The following is a 21,090-nucleotide window of genomic DNA, read 5'->3' as shown; positions in this document are numbered from 1 at the left end:
GGTCTCCTCTGGATTCCCGCCGCATACATAATGTACAGTAAATACAGTTTATATCTATATTCTGCTTCTGCACATAACTATCCGCTGGAACATGCGATCTTCCTCAAACCAACACCGGAATGATACCCTTAAAATACCCTACAGCTGGATACCAAACACCACCTTATGACCTTGTTCTGTCCCCTCCTATTCTGTAAAGGCGAATCCCTTTGTTCTGAAACCATTTAAACTGTTGTTTATTTCATATGTGGTGCAGGGGGACTATGTGTACATTGTGCACTATTTGGATTAAATATGTAATGTGTTTTGATAGCTCTCCATGCGTTCACAAACTCTACCGTAAATACCCATACCACGCGCTGTTGCGCAGGACCGCGGGAGCGACCATACGCAAATTGCAGATATGTGCACGCACGGCAGAACAAGTACACGCGCAGAGGCCATATGTGTGTGGTTTGTACGTGATGTGTGTACTGCAATATTTTTCGACTTTGACAACCTTTATATGGGAGCGACTCCATAGCTTTCTTAGAGTCAGCATCAGCATTCCATTGATGAATCCACAATGCCCTCCTAGCTGAAATTCCCATGGCATTGGCTTTTGCTCCCAAAATGCCAATATCCCTCGCTGTCTTCTTTAGGTAGGCCGCAGCGTCCCTGATATAACCCAGAGTTAACAGGATACTATCCCTATCTAGGGAATCTATATCAGATGACCAGTTATCTGCCCACTTTTCAATAGCACTACTCACCCACGTCGATGCAATGGTTGGTCTGAGCAGTGTACCTGTGGTGACGTAAATGGATTTTAATGTATTTTCCGGTCTACGATCCGCAGGATCCTTAAGGGCTGCCGTGTCAGGAGACGGTAAAGCCATCTTTTTAGACAACCGTGACAGAGCCTTGTCCACAATGGGGGAAGACTCACACTTTTCTCTATCCGCAGAGGGGAACGGATACGCCACCTGAATCCTCTTGGGAATCAGAAACTTTTTGTCAGGATTTTCACACATTTTCTCAAAAAAAGTATTCAGTTCATGAGAGGGCGGAAAAGCTACCTCAGGTTTCTTTCCCTTATACATACAGACCCTAGTTTCAGGAACAGCAGGGTTCTCAGTTATATTTAACACTTCTTTTATTGCCACAATCATGTACTGAATATTCTTTGCCAACTTTGGGTCTAATCTGGCATCACTATAGTCGACACTGGAGTCAGTGTCCGTGTCGGTATCTGTCTGCCAACTGAGCAAATGAACGTTTGACCTGTGATAACACATCTTCAACAGATTTCTTCCATGCCTGGTTCTGATATTCAGATTTATCCAATCTCTTATTAATAAGAGCCACATTAGCATTCAACATATTTACCCAATCAGGAGTCGGCGGTGCCGACATGGTCACTCCCACAGCCGTTTCTGTCCCTAACACAGTCTCCTCCAGGGAAGAACACTCAGCCTCAGACATGCCGACACGTGTACCGACACCCACTGACACACTGGGCAGATAGGGGACAGACCCACAGTAAAGCCTGTCAGAGAAACACAGAGGGAGTTTGCCAGCTCACAGCCCCAGCGCTCAATCCCAGCACTGAAACTTTAATATAAAGCACAGACCTGTTTCTAGCGCTTTTATAACTTATATTAGCCAAATTAACTGTGCCCCCCCCCCCCCCCCCCCTGTTTTTTGCACCCTGTTACTTGTTACAGCAGAGTGGAGGAAGGACCAGCGTCTCTACAGCTTCTGTGAAGCTATTTTATAATACAAACACGCTGGCGGGGGTCAGGATTTTGTGCCTTGGCACATATTATCCACTTTTGCCAGCTTATATGAGGAGTTTTTATACTGCCCAGGGTGCCGGTACCTGGAGTCTGGAGGAGGGGCATAGAGGGAGGAGCCAGTTCACACCCAAAGTCTTAAAGTGCCCAGATCCCGTCTATACCCCATGGTTCTTGAAGTGTCCCCAGCATCCTCTAGGATATATGAGAAAAGCCATTACTTAGTGTTAAAAAAAAAGAAGGCACGTTTTCAGTTTGCCAAAAGGCATGTGGACGACTAGCCAAATGTATGGAGGAAGGTGCTCTGGTCAGATGAGACTAAAATTGAACTTTTCGGCCACCAAGAAAAATGCTATATCTGGCGCAAACCCAACACATCCAATCACCATCCCCACAGTGAAACATGGTGGTGGCAGCATCATGCTGTGGGGATATTTTTCAGCAGCAGGGACTGGGAAACTGTTTTGAGTCGAGGGAAAGATGGATGGTGCTAAATACAGGGATATTCTAGAGCAAAACCTGTTTCAGTCTGTCTGTGATTTGAGACTGGGACTGAGGTTCACCTTCCAGCAGGACAATGACCTGAAGCATACTGCTAAAGAAACACTCGAGTGGTTTAAGGGGAAACATTTAAATGTGTTGGAATGGCCTAGTCAAAGCCCAGATCCCAATCCAATTGAAAATCTGTGGTCAGACTTGTAGATTGCTGTTCACAAGCGGAAACCATCCAACATGAAGGAGCTGGAGCAGTTTTGCCTTGAGGAATGGGCAAAAATCCCAGTGGCAAGATGTGGCAAGCTCATAGAGACTTATCCAAAGCGACTTGCAGCTGTAATTGCTGTAAAAGGTGGCTCTACAAAGTACTGACTTAAGGTGTGTGCATAATTATGCACGCTGAAGTTTTCTGTTATTTTGTCCTATTTGTTGTTTGCGTCACAATAAAAAAAAAAATCATCTTCATTTGCGGTGAATGAAATTATGCAAACCTTCAAACAATCCATTTTAATTCCAGGTTGTGAGGCAACAAAAACATGAAAAATGCAATATGGGGGTGAATACTTTAGCAAGGCACTGTACCTTGGTTGCCACCACTACCTCATCTGTGATATCAGAGACACTGAAAAATAAGAATTTACTTATCGATAATTCTATTTCTCGGAGTCCGTAGTGGATGCTGGGGTTCCTGAAAGGACCATGGGGAATAGCGGCTCCGCAGGAGACAGGGCACAAAAAGTAAAGCTTTCCGATCAGGTGGTGTGCACTGGCTCCTCCCCCTATGACCCTCCTCCAAGCCTCAGTTAGGTACTGTGCCCGGACGAGCGTACACAATAAGGGAGGAATTTTGAATCCCGGGTAAGACTCATACCAGCCACACCAATCACACCGTACAACTTGTGATCAAAACCCAGTTAACAGTATGATAACAGAGGAGCCTCTGAAAGATGGCTTCCTAAACAATAACCCGAATTAGTTAACAATAACTATGTACAATTATTGCAGATAATCCGCACTTGGGATGGGCGCCCAGCATCCACTACGGACTCCGAGAAATAGAATTATCGGTAAGTAAATTCTTATTTTCTCTATCGTCCTAGTGGATGCTGGGGTTCCTGAAAGGACCATGGGGATTATACCAAAGCTCCCAAACGGGCGGGAGAGTGCGGATGACTCTGCAGCACCGAATGAGAGAACTCCAGGTCCTCCTTAGCCAGAGTATCAAATTTGTAAAATTTTACAAACGTGTTCTCCCCTGACCACGTAGCTGCTCGGCAAAGTTGTAATGCCGAGACCCCTCGGGCAGCCGCCCAAGATGAGCCCACCTTCCTTGTGGAGTGGGCCTTAACAGATTTAGGCTGTGGCAGGCCTGCCACAGAATGTGCAAGTTGGATTGTGCTACAGATCCAACGAGCAATCGTCTGCTTAGACGCAGGAGCACCCATCTTGTTGGGTGCATACAATATAAACAACGAGTCAGATTTTCTGACTCCAGCTGTCATTGCAATATATATTTTTAATGCTCTGACAACGTCCAGTAACTTGGAGTCCTCCAAGTCACTTGTAGCCGCAGGCACTACAATAGGCTGGTTCAGATGAAATGCTGACACCACCTTAGGGAGAAAATGCGGACGAGTCCGCAGTTCTGCCCTGTCCGAATGGAAAATCAGATATGGGCTTTTGTAAGATAAAGCTGCCAGTTCTGACACTCTCCTGGCCGAAGCCAGGGCTAGTAACATGGTCACTTTCCATGTGAGATATTTTAAATCCACCTTTTTTAGTGGTTCAAACCAATGAGATTTTAGAAATTCCAAAACCACATTGAGATCCCACGGTGCCACTGGAGGCACCACAGGAGGCTGTATATGCAGCACTCCCTTAACAAAAGTCTGGACTTCAGGAACTGAAGCCAATTCTTTATGAAAGAAAATCGACAGGGCCGAAATTTGAACCTTAATAGATCCCAATTTGAGACCCATAGACAATCCTGATTGCAGGAAATGTAGGAATCGACCCAGTTGAAATTCCTCCGTCGGAGCACTCCGATCCTCGCACCACGCAACATATCTTCGCCAAATGCGGTGATAGTGTTGCACGGTTACTTCCTTCCTTGCTTTAATCAAAGTAGGAATGACTTCTTCCGGCATGCCTTTTTCCTTTAGGATCCGGCGTTCAACCGCCATGCCGTCAAACGCAGCCGCGGTAAGTCTTGAAACAGACAGGGACCCTGCTGAAGCAAGTCCCTCCTTAGAGGTAGAGGCCACGGATCTTCCGTGATCATCTCTTGAAGTTCCGGGTACCAAGTCCTTCTTGGCCAATCCGGAACCACTAGTATCGTTCTTACGCCTCTTTGCCGTATAATTCTCAATACTTTTGGTATGAGAGGCAGAGGAGGAAACACATACACCGACTGGTACACCCAAGGCGTTACCAGCGCGTCCACAGCTATTGCCTGCGGATCTCTTGACCTGGCGCAATACCTGTCCAGTTTTTTGTTGAGGCGAGACGCCATCATGTCCACCATTGGTCTTTCCCAACGGGTTACCAGCATGTGGAAGACTTCTGGATGAAGTCCCCACTCTCCCGGGTGAAGGTCGTGTCTGCTGAGGAAGTCTGCTTCCCAGTTGTCCACTCCCGGGATGAACACTGCTGACAGTGCTATCACATGATTCTCTGCCCAGCGAAGAATCCTTGCAGCTTCTGCCATTGCACTCCTGCTTCTTGTGCCGCCCTGTCTGTTTACATGGGCGACTGCCGTGATGTTGTCCGACTGGATCAACACCGGTTTTCCTTGAAGCAGAGGTTCTGCCTGGCTTAGAGCATTGTAGATTGCTCTTAGTTCCAGAATGTTTATGTGAAGAGACGTTTCCAGGCTCGTCCATACTCCCTGGAAGTTTCTTCCTTGTGTGACTGCTCCCCAGCCTCTCAGGCTGGCGTCCGTGGTCACCAGGATCCAATCCTGTATGCCGAATCTGCGGCCCTCCAATAGATGAGCACTCTGCAACCACCACAGAAGAGATACCCTTGTCCTTGGAGACAGGGTTATCCGCTGGTGCATCTGAAGATGCGACCCTGACCATTTGTCCAACAGATCCCTCTGAAAAATTCGTGCATGGAATCTGCCGAATGGAATTGCTTCGTAAGAAGCCACCATTTTTCCCAGGACTCTTGTGCATTGATGTACAGACACCTTTCCTGGTTTTAGGAGGTTCCTGACAAGCTCGGATAACTCCTTGGCTTTTTCCTCCAGGAGAAAAACCTTTTTCTGAACCGTGTCCAGAATCATCCCTAGGAACAGCAGACGAGTTGTCGGCATTAACTGGGATTTTGGAATATTCAGAATCCAGCCGTGCTGTTTTAGCACTTCTTGAGACAGTGCTAATCCCATCTCTAGCTGTTCTCTGGACCTTGCCCTTATTAGGAGATCGTCCAAGTATGGGATAATTAATACGCCTTTTCTTCGAAGAAGAATCATCATCTCGGCCATTACCTTTGTAAAGACCCGAGGTGCCGTGGACAATCCGAACGGCAGCGTCTGAAACTGATAGTGACAGTTTTGTACAACGAACCTGAGGTACCCCTGGTGTGAGGGGTAATTTGGAACGTGGAGGTACGCATCCTTGATGTCCAAGGACACCATAAAGTCCCCTTCTTCCAGGTTCGCTATCACTGCTCTGAGTGACTCCATTTTGAACTTGAACTTCTTTATGTACAGGTTCAAGGACTTCAGATTTAGAATAGGTCTTACCGAGCCGTCCGGCTTCGGTACCACAAATAGAGTGGAATAATACCCCTTTCCCTGTTGTAGAAGAGGTACCTTGACTATCACCTGCTGAGAGTACAGCTTGTGAATGGCTTCCAAAACCGTCTCCCTTTCGGAGGGGGACGTTGGTAAAGCAGACTTCAGGAAACGGCGAGGCGGATCTGTCTCTAGTTCCAACCTGTACCCCTGAGATATTATCTGCAGGATCCAGGGATCTACCTGCGAGTGAGTCCACTGCGCGCTGAAATTCTTGAGACGACCGCCCACCGCCCCCGAGTCCGCTTGAGAAGCCCCAGCGTCATGCTGAGGCTTTTGTAGAAGCGGGGGAGGGCTTCTGTTCCTGGGAAGGAGCTGCCTGTTGGTGTCTCTTCCCCCTTCCTCTGCCTCGTGGCAGATATGAATATCCCTTTGCTCTCTTGTTTTTAAAGGAACGAAAGGGCTGCGGTTGAAAAGTCGGTGTCTTTTTCTGTTGGGGAGTAGCTTGAGGTAAAAAGGTGGATTTCCCGGCTGTAGCCGTGGCCACCAAATCTGATAGACCGACTCCAAATAACTCCTCCCCTTTATACGGCAAAACTTCCATATGCCGTTTTGAGTCCGCATCGCCTGACCACTGTCGCGTCCATAAACTTCTTCTGGCCGAAATGGACATAGCACTTACCCGTGATGCCAGTGTGCAGATATCCCTCTGTGCATCACGCATATAAAGAAATGCATCCTTTATTTGCTCTAAAGACAGTAAAACATTGTCCCTATCCAGGGTATCAATATTTTCAATCAGGGACTCTGACCAAGCTACTCCAGCACTGCACATCCAGGCTGTCGCTATAGCTGGTCGTAGTATAACACCTGTATGTGTGTATATACTTTTTTGGATATTTTCCATCCTCCTATCTGCTGGATCTTTAAGTGCGGCCGTCTCAGGAGAGGGTAACGCCACTTGTTTAGATAAGCGTGTGAGCGCCTTGTCCACCCTAGGAGGTGTTTCCCAGCGCGCCCTAACGTCTGGCGGGAAAGGGTATAAAGCCAATAACTTCTTTGAAATTAGCATCTTTTTATCGGGGGCAACCCACGCTTCATCACATACATCATTTAGTTCTTCTGATTCAGGAAAAACTATAGGTAGTTTTTTCACACCCCACATAATACCCTGTTTAGTGGTACCTGTAGTATCAGCTAAATGTAACGCCTCCTTCATTGCCAAAATCATATAACGTGTGGCCCTACTGGAAAATACGGTTGATTCGTCACCGTCGCCACTGGAATCAGTGCCTGCGTCTGGGTCTGTGTCGACCGACTGAGGCAAAGGGCGTTTTACAGCCCCTGACGGTGTTTGAGGCGCCTGGACAGGCACTAACTGATTGTCCGGCCGTCTCATGTCGTCAAACGACTGCTTTAGCGTGTTGACACTATCCCGTAATTCCATAAATAAAGGCATCCATTCTGGTGTCGACCCCCTAGGAGGTGACATCCCCATATTTGGCAATTGCTCCGCCTCCACACCAATATCGTCCTCATACATGTCGACACACACGTACCGACACACAGCAGACACACAGGGAATGCTCTTAACGAAGACAGGACCCCACTAGCCCTTTGGGGAGACAAAAGGAGAGTTTGCCAGCACACACCAAAAGCGCTATATATGACAGGGATAGCCTTATAATAAGTGCTCCCTGTATAGCTGCTTTTATAATATAATTTTTGCCACTATTTTGCCCCCCCTCTCTTGTTTTACCCTGTTTCTGTAGTGCAGTGCAGGGGAGAGACCTGGGAGCCGTCCTGACCAGCGGAGCTGTGTAAGGAAAATGGCGCTGTGTGCTGAGGAGATAGGCCCCGCCCCTTTTTTGGCGGGCTCGTCTCCCGCTCTTTAGTGTATTCTGGCAGGGGTTAAATATCTCCATATAGCCCCCGGAGGCTATATGTGAGGTATTTTTTAGCCAAATAGGTTTTCATTTGCCTCCCAGGGCGCTCCCCTCCCAGCGCCCTGCACCCTCAGTGACTGCCGTGTGAAGTGTGCTGAGAGGAAAATGGCGCACAGCTGCAGTGCTGTGCGCTACCTTTAGAAGACTGAGGAGTCTTCTGCCGCCGATTCTGGACCTCTTCATGTTTCAGCATCTGCAAGGGGGCCGGCGGCGAGGCTCCGGTGACCATCCAGGCTGTACCTGTGATCGTCCCTCTGGAGCTGATGTCCAGTAGCCAAGAAGCCAATCCATCCTGCACGCAGGTGAGTTCACTTCTTCTCCCCTAAGTCCCTCGTTGCAGTGATCCTGTTGCCAGCAGGACTCACTGTAAAATAAAAAACCTAAGCTAAACTTTCTCTAAGCAGCTCTTTAGGAGAGCCACCTAGATTGCACCCTTCTCGGCCGGGCACAAAAATCTAACTGAGGCTTGGAGGAGGGTCATAGGGGGAGGAGCCAGTGCACACCACCTGATCGGAAAGCTTTACTTTTTGTGCCCTGTCTCCTGCGGAGCCGCTATTCCCCATGGTCCTTTCAGGAACCCCAGCATCCACTAGGACGATAGAGAAAAGCTATTTACACCCATGGAAAGCCATTTACACCCATGGACGGCAAGTAGTGAATACACTGGTGTAGCAGAAAGTTTTACCAAAGTAAGGGTTAGGTATAAATTGTCGACTGTTAGAATGCTGACATTGACCATATTGACAATTAACACGTCAACACTGATGTAATGTGGGCAAGCTAACAGCGACAATTTGGTGGTGCCGGTGTTCGGCAGCAAGTACCCTAACCTGAACGCTGCAGTGCATGTTCCAGCTTTAGGGGCTGATTTATCAAACTGTGGAGTGAAGAAGCAGACCAGCTGAAAACTTGGCCATAACAGCCAATCAGTTTTAAGGTAGCATTTATCAAGTATATTATATAAAATGATAGGTACAAACTGACTGATTGCTATTAGCAACTTCTCCATTCTTTTCACTGCTGGATACATCACTCTTAGCCACAGGTTGCTGCTGATGTCACAGATCAGCGGTGGTTTAAGCATGTCCCTATCCCTAATGTCAGCCTTTTTAACTTGTCGAGATCTTTGCAGGTGTCTATAGGTTATCAGTCAACATTTCAGCAATGCTGACATTATGAGTGTTGACAATGACAGCTGACACACGACTACATCCACCAAAGCAAAAATGCCCTCAAATGAGAATATTTACCTTAATAGGTAATAAATTATATTTAACGTATCGCACACATTAAGCATGCCATAATTGCCAAAAATGACTCCACCAGAATTCTGAATTATAAGTAGTTATTGGGGCAACAATATCATATTAGAAGGCAGGGTCATCAAAGGCCTGTCCCAAACAGAGAGAGTGAAAGGGTTATAAATAACATATAAGTATAGATTCAATTGTTTTATTCGCGGCCACCAATAGATTCAATTGTTCTGACGTTTGGGCGCCCAGCAGCTACGGAGGACACATTTTCTCACAGCCTCCTGAGGTACGAGAAAAAATTTGTGCAAACTCGGCACTTTGGACTTCCAAAGCAGGAGTTTAGACCGGTTTAGCTGTTTTAGGCAGCTAAGCTGGGTCTGTTAGGGCACGAAATACATAGGCGTCTAAACATCAATTAAATAGTAGCAATTGTTTGGGTGCCTAAACAGTCCCGTTTAGATGGGATTTTTAGACGCCCAAAACAAGTAAATCAGCCCCATAGAGGGGAATGAAAGCACAGCCTGAATGATTGCTCACAAACTCAGACCCTCACGACAAATCTTTCACAACCAGTTATCGCAAAATCCACGCACAGCAGTTTTTTTTTTCTTAAATGAGTGGGTCCCCATCCAATCGCAGCGTCTCCCCATTCAAGCATCGGCTGAGACGTCCCTTCTCCCTGCCCACCACGTTGTGCCACAATACGAAACAGCTCTCAAGTCTCAGCAGCTGCAGCAGGCACTAAGCTGTGTTGTGTGACAGCAGCTGCACACTAGTCAGCGCAGTGTTATTGAAGAAGCTGCATCTCTGGCTGCATGCGATTGCAATCCCTGGGGGATCAAGTTATAAATGTAAGCAACTAATGGAGGAAATGTGTGCTGGCGGCAGCTAACGATGCAAACATGGGGGACGGGGCAGTGCCCATCATACACTCTGCCCATAGTCCCACAGTGCCCATTGTACACACACCCAATACCCCCACAGTGAGCAACAACCCTCCCCCTACATACACACAGTGCCCATTATATACCCTCCATACGCACACAGTGCCCTTCAAATGCACACCCACACAGTGCCCATTGTATCCCCACAGTGACCAGTGTCAGACCATTGGCTGACAGAAAAAATAAGAATTTACTTACCGATAATTCTATTTCTCGGAGTCCGTAGTGGATGCTGGGGTTCCTGAAAGGACCATGGGGAATAGCGGCTCCGCAGGAGACAGGGCACAAAAAGTAAAGCTTTAGGATCAGGTGGTGTGCACTGGCTCCTCCCCCTATGACCCTCCTCCAAGCCAGTTAGGTACTGTGCCCGGACGAGCGTACACAATAAGGGAGGAATTTTGAATCCCGGGTAAGACTCATACCAGCCACACCAATCACACCGTACAACTTGTGATCTAAACCCAGTTAACAGTATGATAACAGCGGAGCCTCTGAAAAGATGGCTCACAACAATAATAACCCGATTTTTGTAACTATGTACAAGTATTGCAGATAATCCGCACTTGGGATGGGCGCCCAGCATCCACTACGGACTCCGAGAAATAGAATTATCGGTAAGTAAATTCTTATTTTCTCTATCGTCCTAGTGGATGCTGGGGTTCCTGAAAGGACCATGGGGATTATACCAAAGCTCCCAAACGGGCGGGAGAGTGCGGATGACTCTGCAGCACCGAATGAGAGAACTCCAGGTCCTCTTTTGCCAGGATATCAAATTTGTAGAATTTTACAAACGTGTTCTCCCCTGACCACGTAGCTGCTCGGCAGAGTTGTAATGCCGAGACCTCTCGGGCAGCCGCCCAAGATGAGCCCACCTTCCTTGTGGAATGGGCCTTAACCGATTTAGACTGTGGCAGGCCTGCCTCAGAATGTGCAAGTTGAATTGTGTTACAAATCCAACGAGCAATCGACTGCTTAGAAGCAGGCGCACCCAACTTGTTGGGTGCATACAGTATAAACAGCGAGTCAGATTTTCTGACTCCAGCTGTCCTGGAATATATTTTCAGGGCCCTGACAACTTCTAGCAACTTGGAGTCCTCCAAGTCCCTAGTAGGTGCAAGGCACCACAATAAGCTGGTTCAGGTGAAACACTGACACCACCTTAGGGAGAGAACTGGGGACGAGTCCGCAGCTCTGCCCTGTCCGAATGGACAAACAGATATGGGCTTTTTTGAGAAAAAACCACCAATTTGACACTCGCCTGGTCCAGGCCAGGGCCAAGAGCATGGTCACTTTTTATGTGAGATGCTGCAAATCCACATATTTGACTGGTTTTAAACCAATGTGATTTTAGAAATCCCAGAACTACGTTGAGATCCCACAGTGCCACTGGAGGCACAAAAAAGGGGTTTGTATATGCAATACTCCCTTGACAAACTTCTGGACTTCAGGAACTGAAGCCAATTCTTTCTGGAAGAAAATTTACAGGGCCGAATTTGAACCTTAATGGACCCCAATTTGAGGCCCATAGACACTCCTGTTTGCAGGAAATGCAGGAAACGACCGAGTTGAAATTTCTTTGTGGGGCCTTCCTGGCCTCACACCACGCAACAAATTTTCGCCACACGTGGTGATAATGTTGTGCGGTCACCTCCTTTCTGGCTTTGACCAGGGTAGGAATGACCTCTTCCGGAATGCCTTTTTTCCCTTAGGATCCGGCTTTCCATCGCCATGCCGACAAACGCAGCTGCGGTAAGTCTTGGAACAGACATGGTACTTGCTGAAGCAAGTCCCTTCTTAGCGGCAGAGGCCATAAGACCTCTGTAAGCATCTCTTGAAGTTCCGGGTACCAAGTCCTTCTTGGCCAATCCGGAGCCATGAGTATAGTTCTTACTCCTCTACGTCTTATAATTCTCAGCACCTTAGGTATGAGAAGCAGAGGAGGGAACACATACACCGACTGGTACACCCACGGTGTTACCAGAACGTCCACATCTATTGCCTGAGGGTCTCTTGACCTGGCGCAATACCTGTCCCGTTTTTTGTTCAGACGGGACAACATCATCTCCACCTTTGGTATTTCCCAACGGTTTACAATCATGTGGAAAAAACTTCTCAATGAAGTTTCCACTCTCCCGGGTGGAGGTCGTGCTGAGGAAGTCTGCTTCCCAGTTTCCATTCCCGGGATGAAAAACTGCTGACAGTGTTATCACATGATTTTCCGCCCAGCGAAAAGTCCTTGCAGTTTCTGCCATTGCCCTCCTGCTTCTTGTGTCGCCCTGTCTGTTTACGTGGGCGACTGCCGTGATGTTTTTCCCACTGGATCAATACCGGCTGACCTTGAAGCAGAGGTCTTGCTAAGCTTAGAGCATTATAAATTTACCCTTAGCTCCAGTATATTTATGTGGAGAAAAGTCTCCATACTTGATCACACTCCCTGGAAATTTTTCCCTTGTGTGACTGCTCCCCAGCCTCTCAGGCTGGGCTCCGTGGTTACCAGCATCCAATCCTGAATGCCGAATCTGCGGCCCTCTAGAAGATGAGCACTCTATAACCACCACAGGAGAGACACCCTTGTCCTTGGATATTGGGTTATCCGCTGATGCATCTGAAGATGCGATCCGGACCATTTGTCCAGCAGATCCCACTGAAAAGTTCTTACGTGAAATCTGCCGAATGGAATTGCTTCGTAGGAAGCCACCATTTTTACCAGGACCCTTGTGCAATGATGCACTGTTTTTAGGAGGTTCCTGACTTGCTCGGATAACTCCCTGGCTTTCTCTTCCGGGAGAAACACCTTTTTCTGGACTGTGTCCAGAATCATCCCTAGGCACAGCAGACGTGTCGTCGGGATCAGCTGCGATTTTGGAATATTTAGAATCCATCCGTGCTGATTGTAGCAGTATCCGAGATAGTGCTACTCCGACCTCCAACTGTTCCCTGGACTATGCCCCTATCAGGAGATCGTCCAAGTAAGGGATAATTAAGACGCCTTTTCTTCGAAGAAGAATCATCAATTCGGCCATTACCTTGGTAAAGACCCCGGGGTGCCGTGGACAATCCAAACGGCAGCGTCTGAAACTGATAGTGACAGTTCTGCACCACGAACCTGAGGTACCCTTAGTGAGAAGGGCAAATTTGGGACATAGAGGTAAGCATCCCTGATGTCCCGGGACACTATATAGTCCCCTTCTTCCTGGTTCGTTATCACTGCTCTGAGTGACTTCATCTTAATTTGAACCTTTGTAAGTGTTCAAAAAAAATTTTTTAGAATAAGTCTCACCTAGCCTTCTGGCTTCAGTACCACAATATAGTGTGGAATAATACCCCTTTTCTGTAGTAGGAGGGGTAATTTAATTATCACCTGCTGGGAACACAGCTTGTGAATTTTTTCCCATACTACCTCCTTGTCGGAGGGAGACTTGGTAAAGCAGACTTCAGGAGCCTGCGAAGGGGAAACGTCTCGACATTCCCATCTGTACCCCCGGGATACTACTTGTAGGATCCAGGGGTCCTGTACGGTCTCAGCGCCATGCTGAGAACTTGTCAGACGCGGTGGAACGCTTCTGTTCCTGGGAATAGGCTGCCTGTTGCAGTCTTCTTCCCTTTCCTCTATCCCTGGGCAGATATGATCTTATAGGGACGAGAGGACTGAGGCTGAAAAGACGGTGTCTTTTTCTGCAGAGATGTGACTTAGGGTAAAAAACGGTGGATTTTCCAGCAGTTGCCGTGACCACCAGGTCCGATGGACCGACCCCAAACAAGTCCTCTTCCTTTATACGGCCATACTGTGCCGTTTGGAATCTGCATCACCTGACCACTGTCGTGTCCATAACATCTTCTGGCAGTTATGGACATCGCGTTTATTCATGATGCCAGAGTGCAAATATCCCTCTGTGCATCTCGCATATATAGAAATGCTCTATAGTCAATAAAATACTGTCCCTGTCAAGGGTATCAATATTTTTAGTCAGGGAATCCGACCAAGCCACCCTAGCTCTGCACATCCAGGCTGAGGCGATCGCTGGCCGCAGTATAACACCAGTATGTGTGTATATACTTTTTATTATATTTTCCAGCCTTGTCAGCTGGTCCTTGAGGACGGCCCTATCTATAGACGGTACCGCCACTTGTTTTGATAAGCGTGTGAGCGCCTTATCCACCTTAAGGGATGTTTCCCAACGCGCCCTAACTTCTGGCGGGAAAGGGTATACCGCCCATAATTTTCTATCGGGGGGAACCCACGCATCATCACACACTTTATTTAATTTATCTGATTCAGGAAAAACTATGGTAGTTTTTTCACATCCCACATAATACCCTCTTTTGTGGTACTTGTAGTATCAGAAATACGTAACACCTCCTTCATTGCCTTTAACGTGTGGCCCTAATAAGGAATACGTTTGTTTATTCACCGTCGACACTGGATTCAGTGTCCCTGTCTGTGTCTGTGTCGACCGACTAAAGTAAACGGGCGTTTTAAAACCCTTGACGGTGTTTTTGAGACGTCTGGACCGTACTAATTGTTTGTCGGCCGTCTCATGTCGTCAACCGACCTTGCAGCGTGTTGACATTATCACGTAATTTCCTAAATAAGCCATCCATTCCGGTGTCGACTCCCTAGAGAGTGACATCACCATTACAGGCAATTGCTCCGCCTCCTCACCAACATCGTCCTCCTACCTGTCGACACACACGTACCGACACACAGCACACACACAGGGAATGCTCTGATAGAGGACAGGACCCACTAGCCCTTTGGAGAGACAGAGGGAGAGTTTGCCAGCACACACCAAAAACGCTATAATTATATAGGGACAACCTTATATAAGTGTTTTCCCTTATAGCATCTTAATATATATATATAAGCATATCGCCAAATTAGTGCCCCTCCTCTCTGTTTTAACCCTGTTTCTGTAGTGCAGTGCAGGGGAGAGCCTGGGAGCCTTCCCTCCAGCCTTTCTGTGAGGGAAAATGGCGCTGTGTGCTGAGGAGATAGGCCCCGCCCCTTTTTCGGCGGCCTCGTCTCCCGCTCTTAACTGATTCTGGCAGGGGTTAAATATCTCCATATAGCCTCCGGAGGCTATATGTGAGGTATTTTTAGCCAAAATAGGTATTCATTTGCCTCCCAGGGCGCCCCCCTCCCAGCGCCCTGCACCCTCAGTGACTGCCGTGTGAAGTGTGCTGAGAGGAAAATGGCGCACAGCTGCAGTGCTGTGCGCTACCTTTAGAAGACTGAGGAGTCTTCTGCCGCCGATTCTGGACCTCTTCTTACTTCAGCATCTGCAAGGGGGCCGGCGGCAAGGCTCCGGTGACCATCCAGGCTGTACCTGTGATCGTCCCTCTGGAGCTGATGTCCAGTAGCCAAGAAGCCAATCCATCCTGCACGCAGGTGAGTTCACTTCTTCTCCCCTAAGTCCCTCGTTGCAGTGATCCTGTTGCCAGCAGGACTCACTGTAAAATAAAAAACCTAAGCTAAACTTTCCTAAGCAGCTCTTTAGGAGAGCCACCTAGATTGCACCCTTCTCGGCCGGGCACAAAATCTAACTGGCTTGGAGGAGGGTCATAGGGGGAGGAGCCAGTGCACACCACCTGATCCTAAAGCTTTACTTTTTGTGCCCTGTCTCCTGCGGAGCCGCTATTCCCCATGGTCCTTTCAGGAACCCCAGCATCCACTAGGACGATAGAGAAATAAATGGTTTGGTATCTGCATGTCTGGCGATATTAGGGTACCCGTTTCCTGCCCCCCGGTCTGACAATATTGGGGTGTGTTGTTTGGTAATAGAGGGTCTGGGATATCCACTCCCTACAGTACTACCTGCCTCTATCCCATCCTTGCCCCCCAATACTGCCATAACTGCTATCTACCCTTACCTGCTCCAACTGCCACATGCCTTTGCCTCCGTCTACCCCAACTGCCTCCTTCTCCCAGCACTGCATTAGCTACCACCTGACACCCAACCCCCTGCACTACCCCAACCTTTACCCCCTCTGCCCCCAACACTGCACCAGTTAGCTATGTGTGATCAAGGCAATGTATTTGCGATGGGACCCAGAAACCGTGACGTAGGATCACAATTTTTTAAAGTGAGGGGTCCCCGGAACCCACATTTTTCTGCTCAGCACGATCAATGATACCAGAATACTCCTGTGAAGTAGCAGCAGCTTATTTTTCCTTTTTGGACTAGTTTCCAGACAATACAAGCTGAAAACATGTAATAGGTATTGTATATGTGCTCTATTGCTACTGCTCACTTTTGGTGTGGATTAAAAGATAGACTATCTTTATACTGTCAATAGGTCGACACCAAATGGTCGAGGTGCAAATGGTTGACAGAGAAAAGGTAGACACGTTGTTTTTTTGTTATTTTAATCCTAACCCTCCTCCTGATGCCTAACACTAAGCGCCCTTCTACAGCCCAAGCATAAGGCAAGTGCCTAAATGTCTCCTCCGACAGCCTAACCCTTACTCAAGAGGATACGGTCAGGATCAGACACTGGCTTACCAAATAGGTTCACCATCCCGGGTGCCAGAATCCCGACAGCCGGGATGCCGATAGATGACACCGCAGCGCTGGAAAGGTAAGCTGTGGAGGGGAGGTTTAGGCTGTACCCAGCGGGTGTTAGGTTTAGGCTGCATGGAGGGGGGGGGGTTAGGGATAGGCACCACGGCCGAGCGTGAGTTAGGGGGACCTGGGGAGAAGGTAAGTAAACTTACCTTCCCCTGTGGGGATTTTGAACATTGGGATGCCACGGTCTGCATTCTCAAGTGCCTATCCCTAACCTTAAGGAAAATAAACAAAAATCGTGTAGTCCTTTTTAAACGGTCTACTTTTTGAATGTCAACCCAAGTCCATGTCGATCTATTGAATGTCAACTGAAGTCTCTGTCGACCTGTCTTCTGTCCGAATATCATCCACTTTGATCTGCAAATATTATGATTCGTTTCGTGTTTTTACATCATTTTAATACTGAACTAAAATAGTAATATAAAATGTCACAAAATATCAGACATTAGCAAACTACTGTAAGTGACATCCTGGTAGTCACATGAAAATACTACTTTAACCTACAACTAGTATAGTCTGAATACAACAGGTGATGGAATGTGGAAATACCTGTCCCAACGCACGTCACTTATTCGGAAAACGTGACATACATGTACATGTAGAGAAGTGGCTTCTCTTACCAGGGAAGGGATGTCGGCACACAACATCTTCCGGCAGCCCAAGCTCTCGCCCCAACACTCTGACTTCATCCTTATGAAAATCTTTTAATGGTTCTATTACTTTACCCTGCAGAAAACAATAATAATGTGCTATTTATACATCTAGTGAAAGGCAGCAGTCTATTTACACAGAAGAATATAACAATGAATGAGTCGTCATTAATGATAATACATTGTATTCACGTATTTGTTACAGCTTGTAACATTAGATATAACATCTACTTATACATTATAACAGACATCTGTCTTTATTAGATTAAAAATATGGTTGTAATTGAGACGAACTTCGCTGACCTGATGATCGGTAAGTGCATACACACTTACTGATCATCGTCCTAATATGTTGTGCCAGACGTAACTAGTGGGCAGGCATTTACATGTGCCCCCCTTTAGACAGATCTATTTTTATTTGATTTCGGGTGTATTTACAGTGGTGCAAAAAAGTATTTGGACAGCCACAGATTGTGCAAGTTGATCCACTTAAAAAGATGAGAGAGGTCTGTAATGTCCATCATAGGTACACTTCAACTGTGAGAGACAGAATCTGAAGAAGAAAAAAACAGGAAATCACATTGTATAATTTTTAAACAATTTACTTGTATATTCTTGTGGAAAATACATTTTTGGACACCTACCAAGCAGCAAGATTTCTGTCTCTCATAGACCTGTTACTTCTTCTTTAAGAAGCTTTTCTATCCTCCACTCGTTACCTATATTAATGGCACCTGCTTGAACTGGTTATCTGTATAAAAGACACCTGTCCACACCCTCAAACAGTCAGACTGCTACCTCTCTACCATGGCCAAGACCAGAGAGCTGTCTAAGTACACCACGGACAAAATTGTAGAGCTGCACAAGGCTGGGATGAGCTACTTGACAATAGGCAAGCAGCTTGGCGAGAAGAGATCAACTAGCAATCTCCCTCGACCTGGGGCTCCATGCAAGATCTCACCTCGTGGGGTATCAATGATCTTGAGAACGGTGAGGAATCAGCCCAGGACTACACGGGGGGACTTGGTCAATGACCTCAAGCAAGCTGGAACCACAGTCACAAAGATTACCATTAGTAATACACTACGTCGTCATGGATTGAAATCCTGCAGCGCCTGAAAGGTCCCCCTGCTTAAGCCAGCACATGTCCAGGCCGTCTAAAGTTTGCCAGTGACCATCTGAAAGATCCAGAGGAGGATTGGGAGAATGTAATGTGGTCACATGAGAGCAAAATCGAACTTTTTGGTATAAACTCCACTCACCGTATTTGGAGGGAGAAGAATGATGAATGGCATTCCAAGAACGCAATAACCACTGTGAAGCATGGGGGTGGAAACATCACGCTTTGGGGCTGCTTTTTTGCAAAGGGGACAGGACGACTGATCCATATTAAGGAGAGGATGAATGGGGCCATGTATCGTGAGATTTTTGGCAAAAACCTCCTTCCCTCAGTATGAGCATTGAAGATGGAACGTGGCTGGGTCTTCCAGCATGACAATGACCCCGAACACACCGCCCGGGCAACTAAGGAAGGCTCCGTAAGAAGCATTTCAAGGCCCTGGAGTGGCCTAGCCAGTCTCTAGACCTCAACCCCATAAAAAATCTGTGGAGGGAGCTGAAAGTCCGTGTTGCCCGGCGACAGCCCCAAAACATGACAGATCTAGAGAAGATCTACATGGAAGAGTGGGACAAAATACCTGCTACAGTGTGTGCAAACCTGGTCAAGAACTACAGGAAACGTTTTTACCTCTGTAATTGCCAACCGAGGTTATATTACAAAGTATTGAGTTAAACTTTTTGATTGTCCAAATATTTAGTTTCCGCAAGAATATACAAAAAAAAATGTTTAAAAATCATACAATGTGATTTCCTAGTTTTTTTTCAGATTCTGTCTCTCACAGTTGAAGTGTACCTATGATGGAAATTACAGAACTCTCATCTTTTTAAGTGGGTTAACTTGCACAATCGGTGGCTGTCCAAATACTTTTTTGCCCCACTGTAAGTGTAAAATACTTGGGTAAATAGCATAATGTTCAGGTAACAAGCTGTCATGCCTGACTGGTCTAACAGCTGTGCCAGCTGACACAAAAACACCAATCTGTACCCTAGAATAGTTGGATTCAGATTAAAATGCATAGGTTCAGGTGCCAAGGTGACCAGATCACACTGATACACAGATCTGCTTGATGGGGGAGGGGACGTAAAGATCTCCTTTAACGTTTTTGATAATTCCACTAAACATACAATCAATGAAAAGTATACCTATAAGTGAACAGCTCAATTCTACAAGATGCGTGAGGTGCCAGCTAATCGTATACCCACCATACATGGAAAAACACTGCTAGCCTATCAAAGGGCTTTTGTATCATCTGCATTTACAAAGAATCACATTACTCCCAGACTTTTACCTCTTCCCTCAGCTTTCTGATGAGCTCTGTGTCATTGTGATGAGTTTTTATAACTTCGGCTTTAACACTGACAATCACAGACGCACTTTCAATCAAATCTGGTCGCAATGTTCCTTGTGCAAGAAATACCTCTTCAGGGTTAAGGTTCATTTCACCAATGACCTCATTTGCAATCTGGAAGCAAATGAGCATTCAAATATTAGGTTACAGCCACACAAAAACCTCACTATGCTATTAAATACACAATAAGAACATTGTGCAAATGCTGGCAGCATCTTAATCCAGAAGCTCAATCTCTCAGCACTCAGTAAACACACACCTTCACAAACGTGTCCCCAATAATTTTCCTCTTCTCCTCAGGGTTTGTAGTCATGTTAAGGGTCTTGCTGATTCTTTTACGTGGTGTTCTATCCTCATCGGATATTGGCAGCGTTGTTGTTCCGTTATAAAATGAATGTGCTGCGTTCACAACTGTGGAAGACACAGTTTGGGGATCACATATGTGTCTGTAAAAAGTGTACTATGTAAACTACTAATCTCATACTTCTGAGAATATACCCACATGGAGCAGTGAAAAAAGGACTGATTTATTTAATCTTCGTAAGAAATGTAGATGATATTGAACATAATACACTTGATAAATTATGTAAATATGGAGTAATGCAGCTTGTGGCTCTATGGAGCAGATGTATTAACCTGGAGAAGGCATAAGGAAGTGAAAAACCAGTGATAAGAGCAAGGCGATGAAGACACCAGCCAATCAGCACCTAACTGTTAATTTACATATTGGAACTGATTGGCTGGTGCCTTTATCACCTTGCACTGGTTTATCACTTCCTTATGCCGTCTCCAGGCTTAATACATCTGCCCCTATATTCTTTATTGAACTACAATCACTTTAAGAGAGAGTCATTAAAATACAAAATACTTTCACAATTAATGAATATCAAAATTAGGGTTGCTTTTTCAGCTACACCTAACATGTTTTCCAGAATGGCAAATTCCAGCTAAGTAAACACCTTCATGTAAAAGCTTCAGTCGGGTCACAGAGACCGCTCTGCCATGCAGAACGTCTTTCTCGCTCAAACTATGCGTCTTATTTGAATAAATACATCGCTATCTTACAATGCAAGTTTGATGTGCGACATCTGTACATCTGTGTGCAACAGAGTCTGGCTGTGTAAAAAAAGGCTGTGACTGGATCTTCCTTGTTGTGCTTCATCTGCAACTTTGTACATGGTTTAAGACCAGATCATTTGCCATTATAGTTGCAGCCTAGCAACTCTGGTACACCGTGAGCGACTTTCCGCTGCG

The 21,090-nt window shown here is 46.5% G+C and overlaps 1 protein-coding gene across 2 annotated transcripts in view; it reads right to left on the bottom strand.

Moving 5' to 3' along the window:
* Window positions 1-21,090, bottom strand: part of GMPS (guanine monophosphate synthase) — a 170,924-nt gene that overhangs the window by 63,725 nt on the left and 86,109 nt on the right. For both annotated transcript variants that reach the window (XM_063916114.1, XM_063916113.1), the window contains 3 exons: window positions 20,096-20,247; window positions 19,777-19,950; window positions 17,339-17,444 (listed from right to left, as the gene is read on the bottom strand). In XM_063916114.1, coding sequence (XP_063772184.1) covers window positions 17,339-17,444; window positions 19,777-19,950; window positions 20,096-20,247 — 432 coding nt within the window. The remainder of the gene's footprint in view (window positions 1-17,338; window positions 17,445-19,776; window positions 19,951-20,095; window positions 20,248-21,090) is intronic.

Source organism: Pseudophryne corroboree, chromosome 4 (assembly GCF_028390025.1).
Source record: "Pseudophryne corroboree isolate aPseCor3 chromosome 4, aPseCor3.hap2, whole genome shotgun sequence".
Classification (NCBI taxonomy): domain Eukaryota; kingdom Metazoa; phylum Chordata; class Amphibia; order Anura; family Myobatrachidae; genus Pseudophryne; species Pseudophryne corroboree.
The sequence above is the reverse complement of the archived record's forward strand: the minus strand, read 5'-3'. Positions and strand labels throughout refer to the sequence as shown.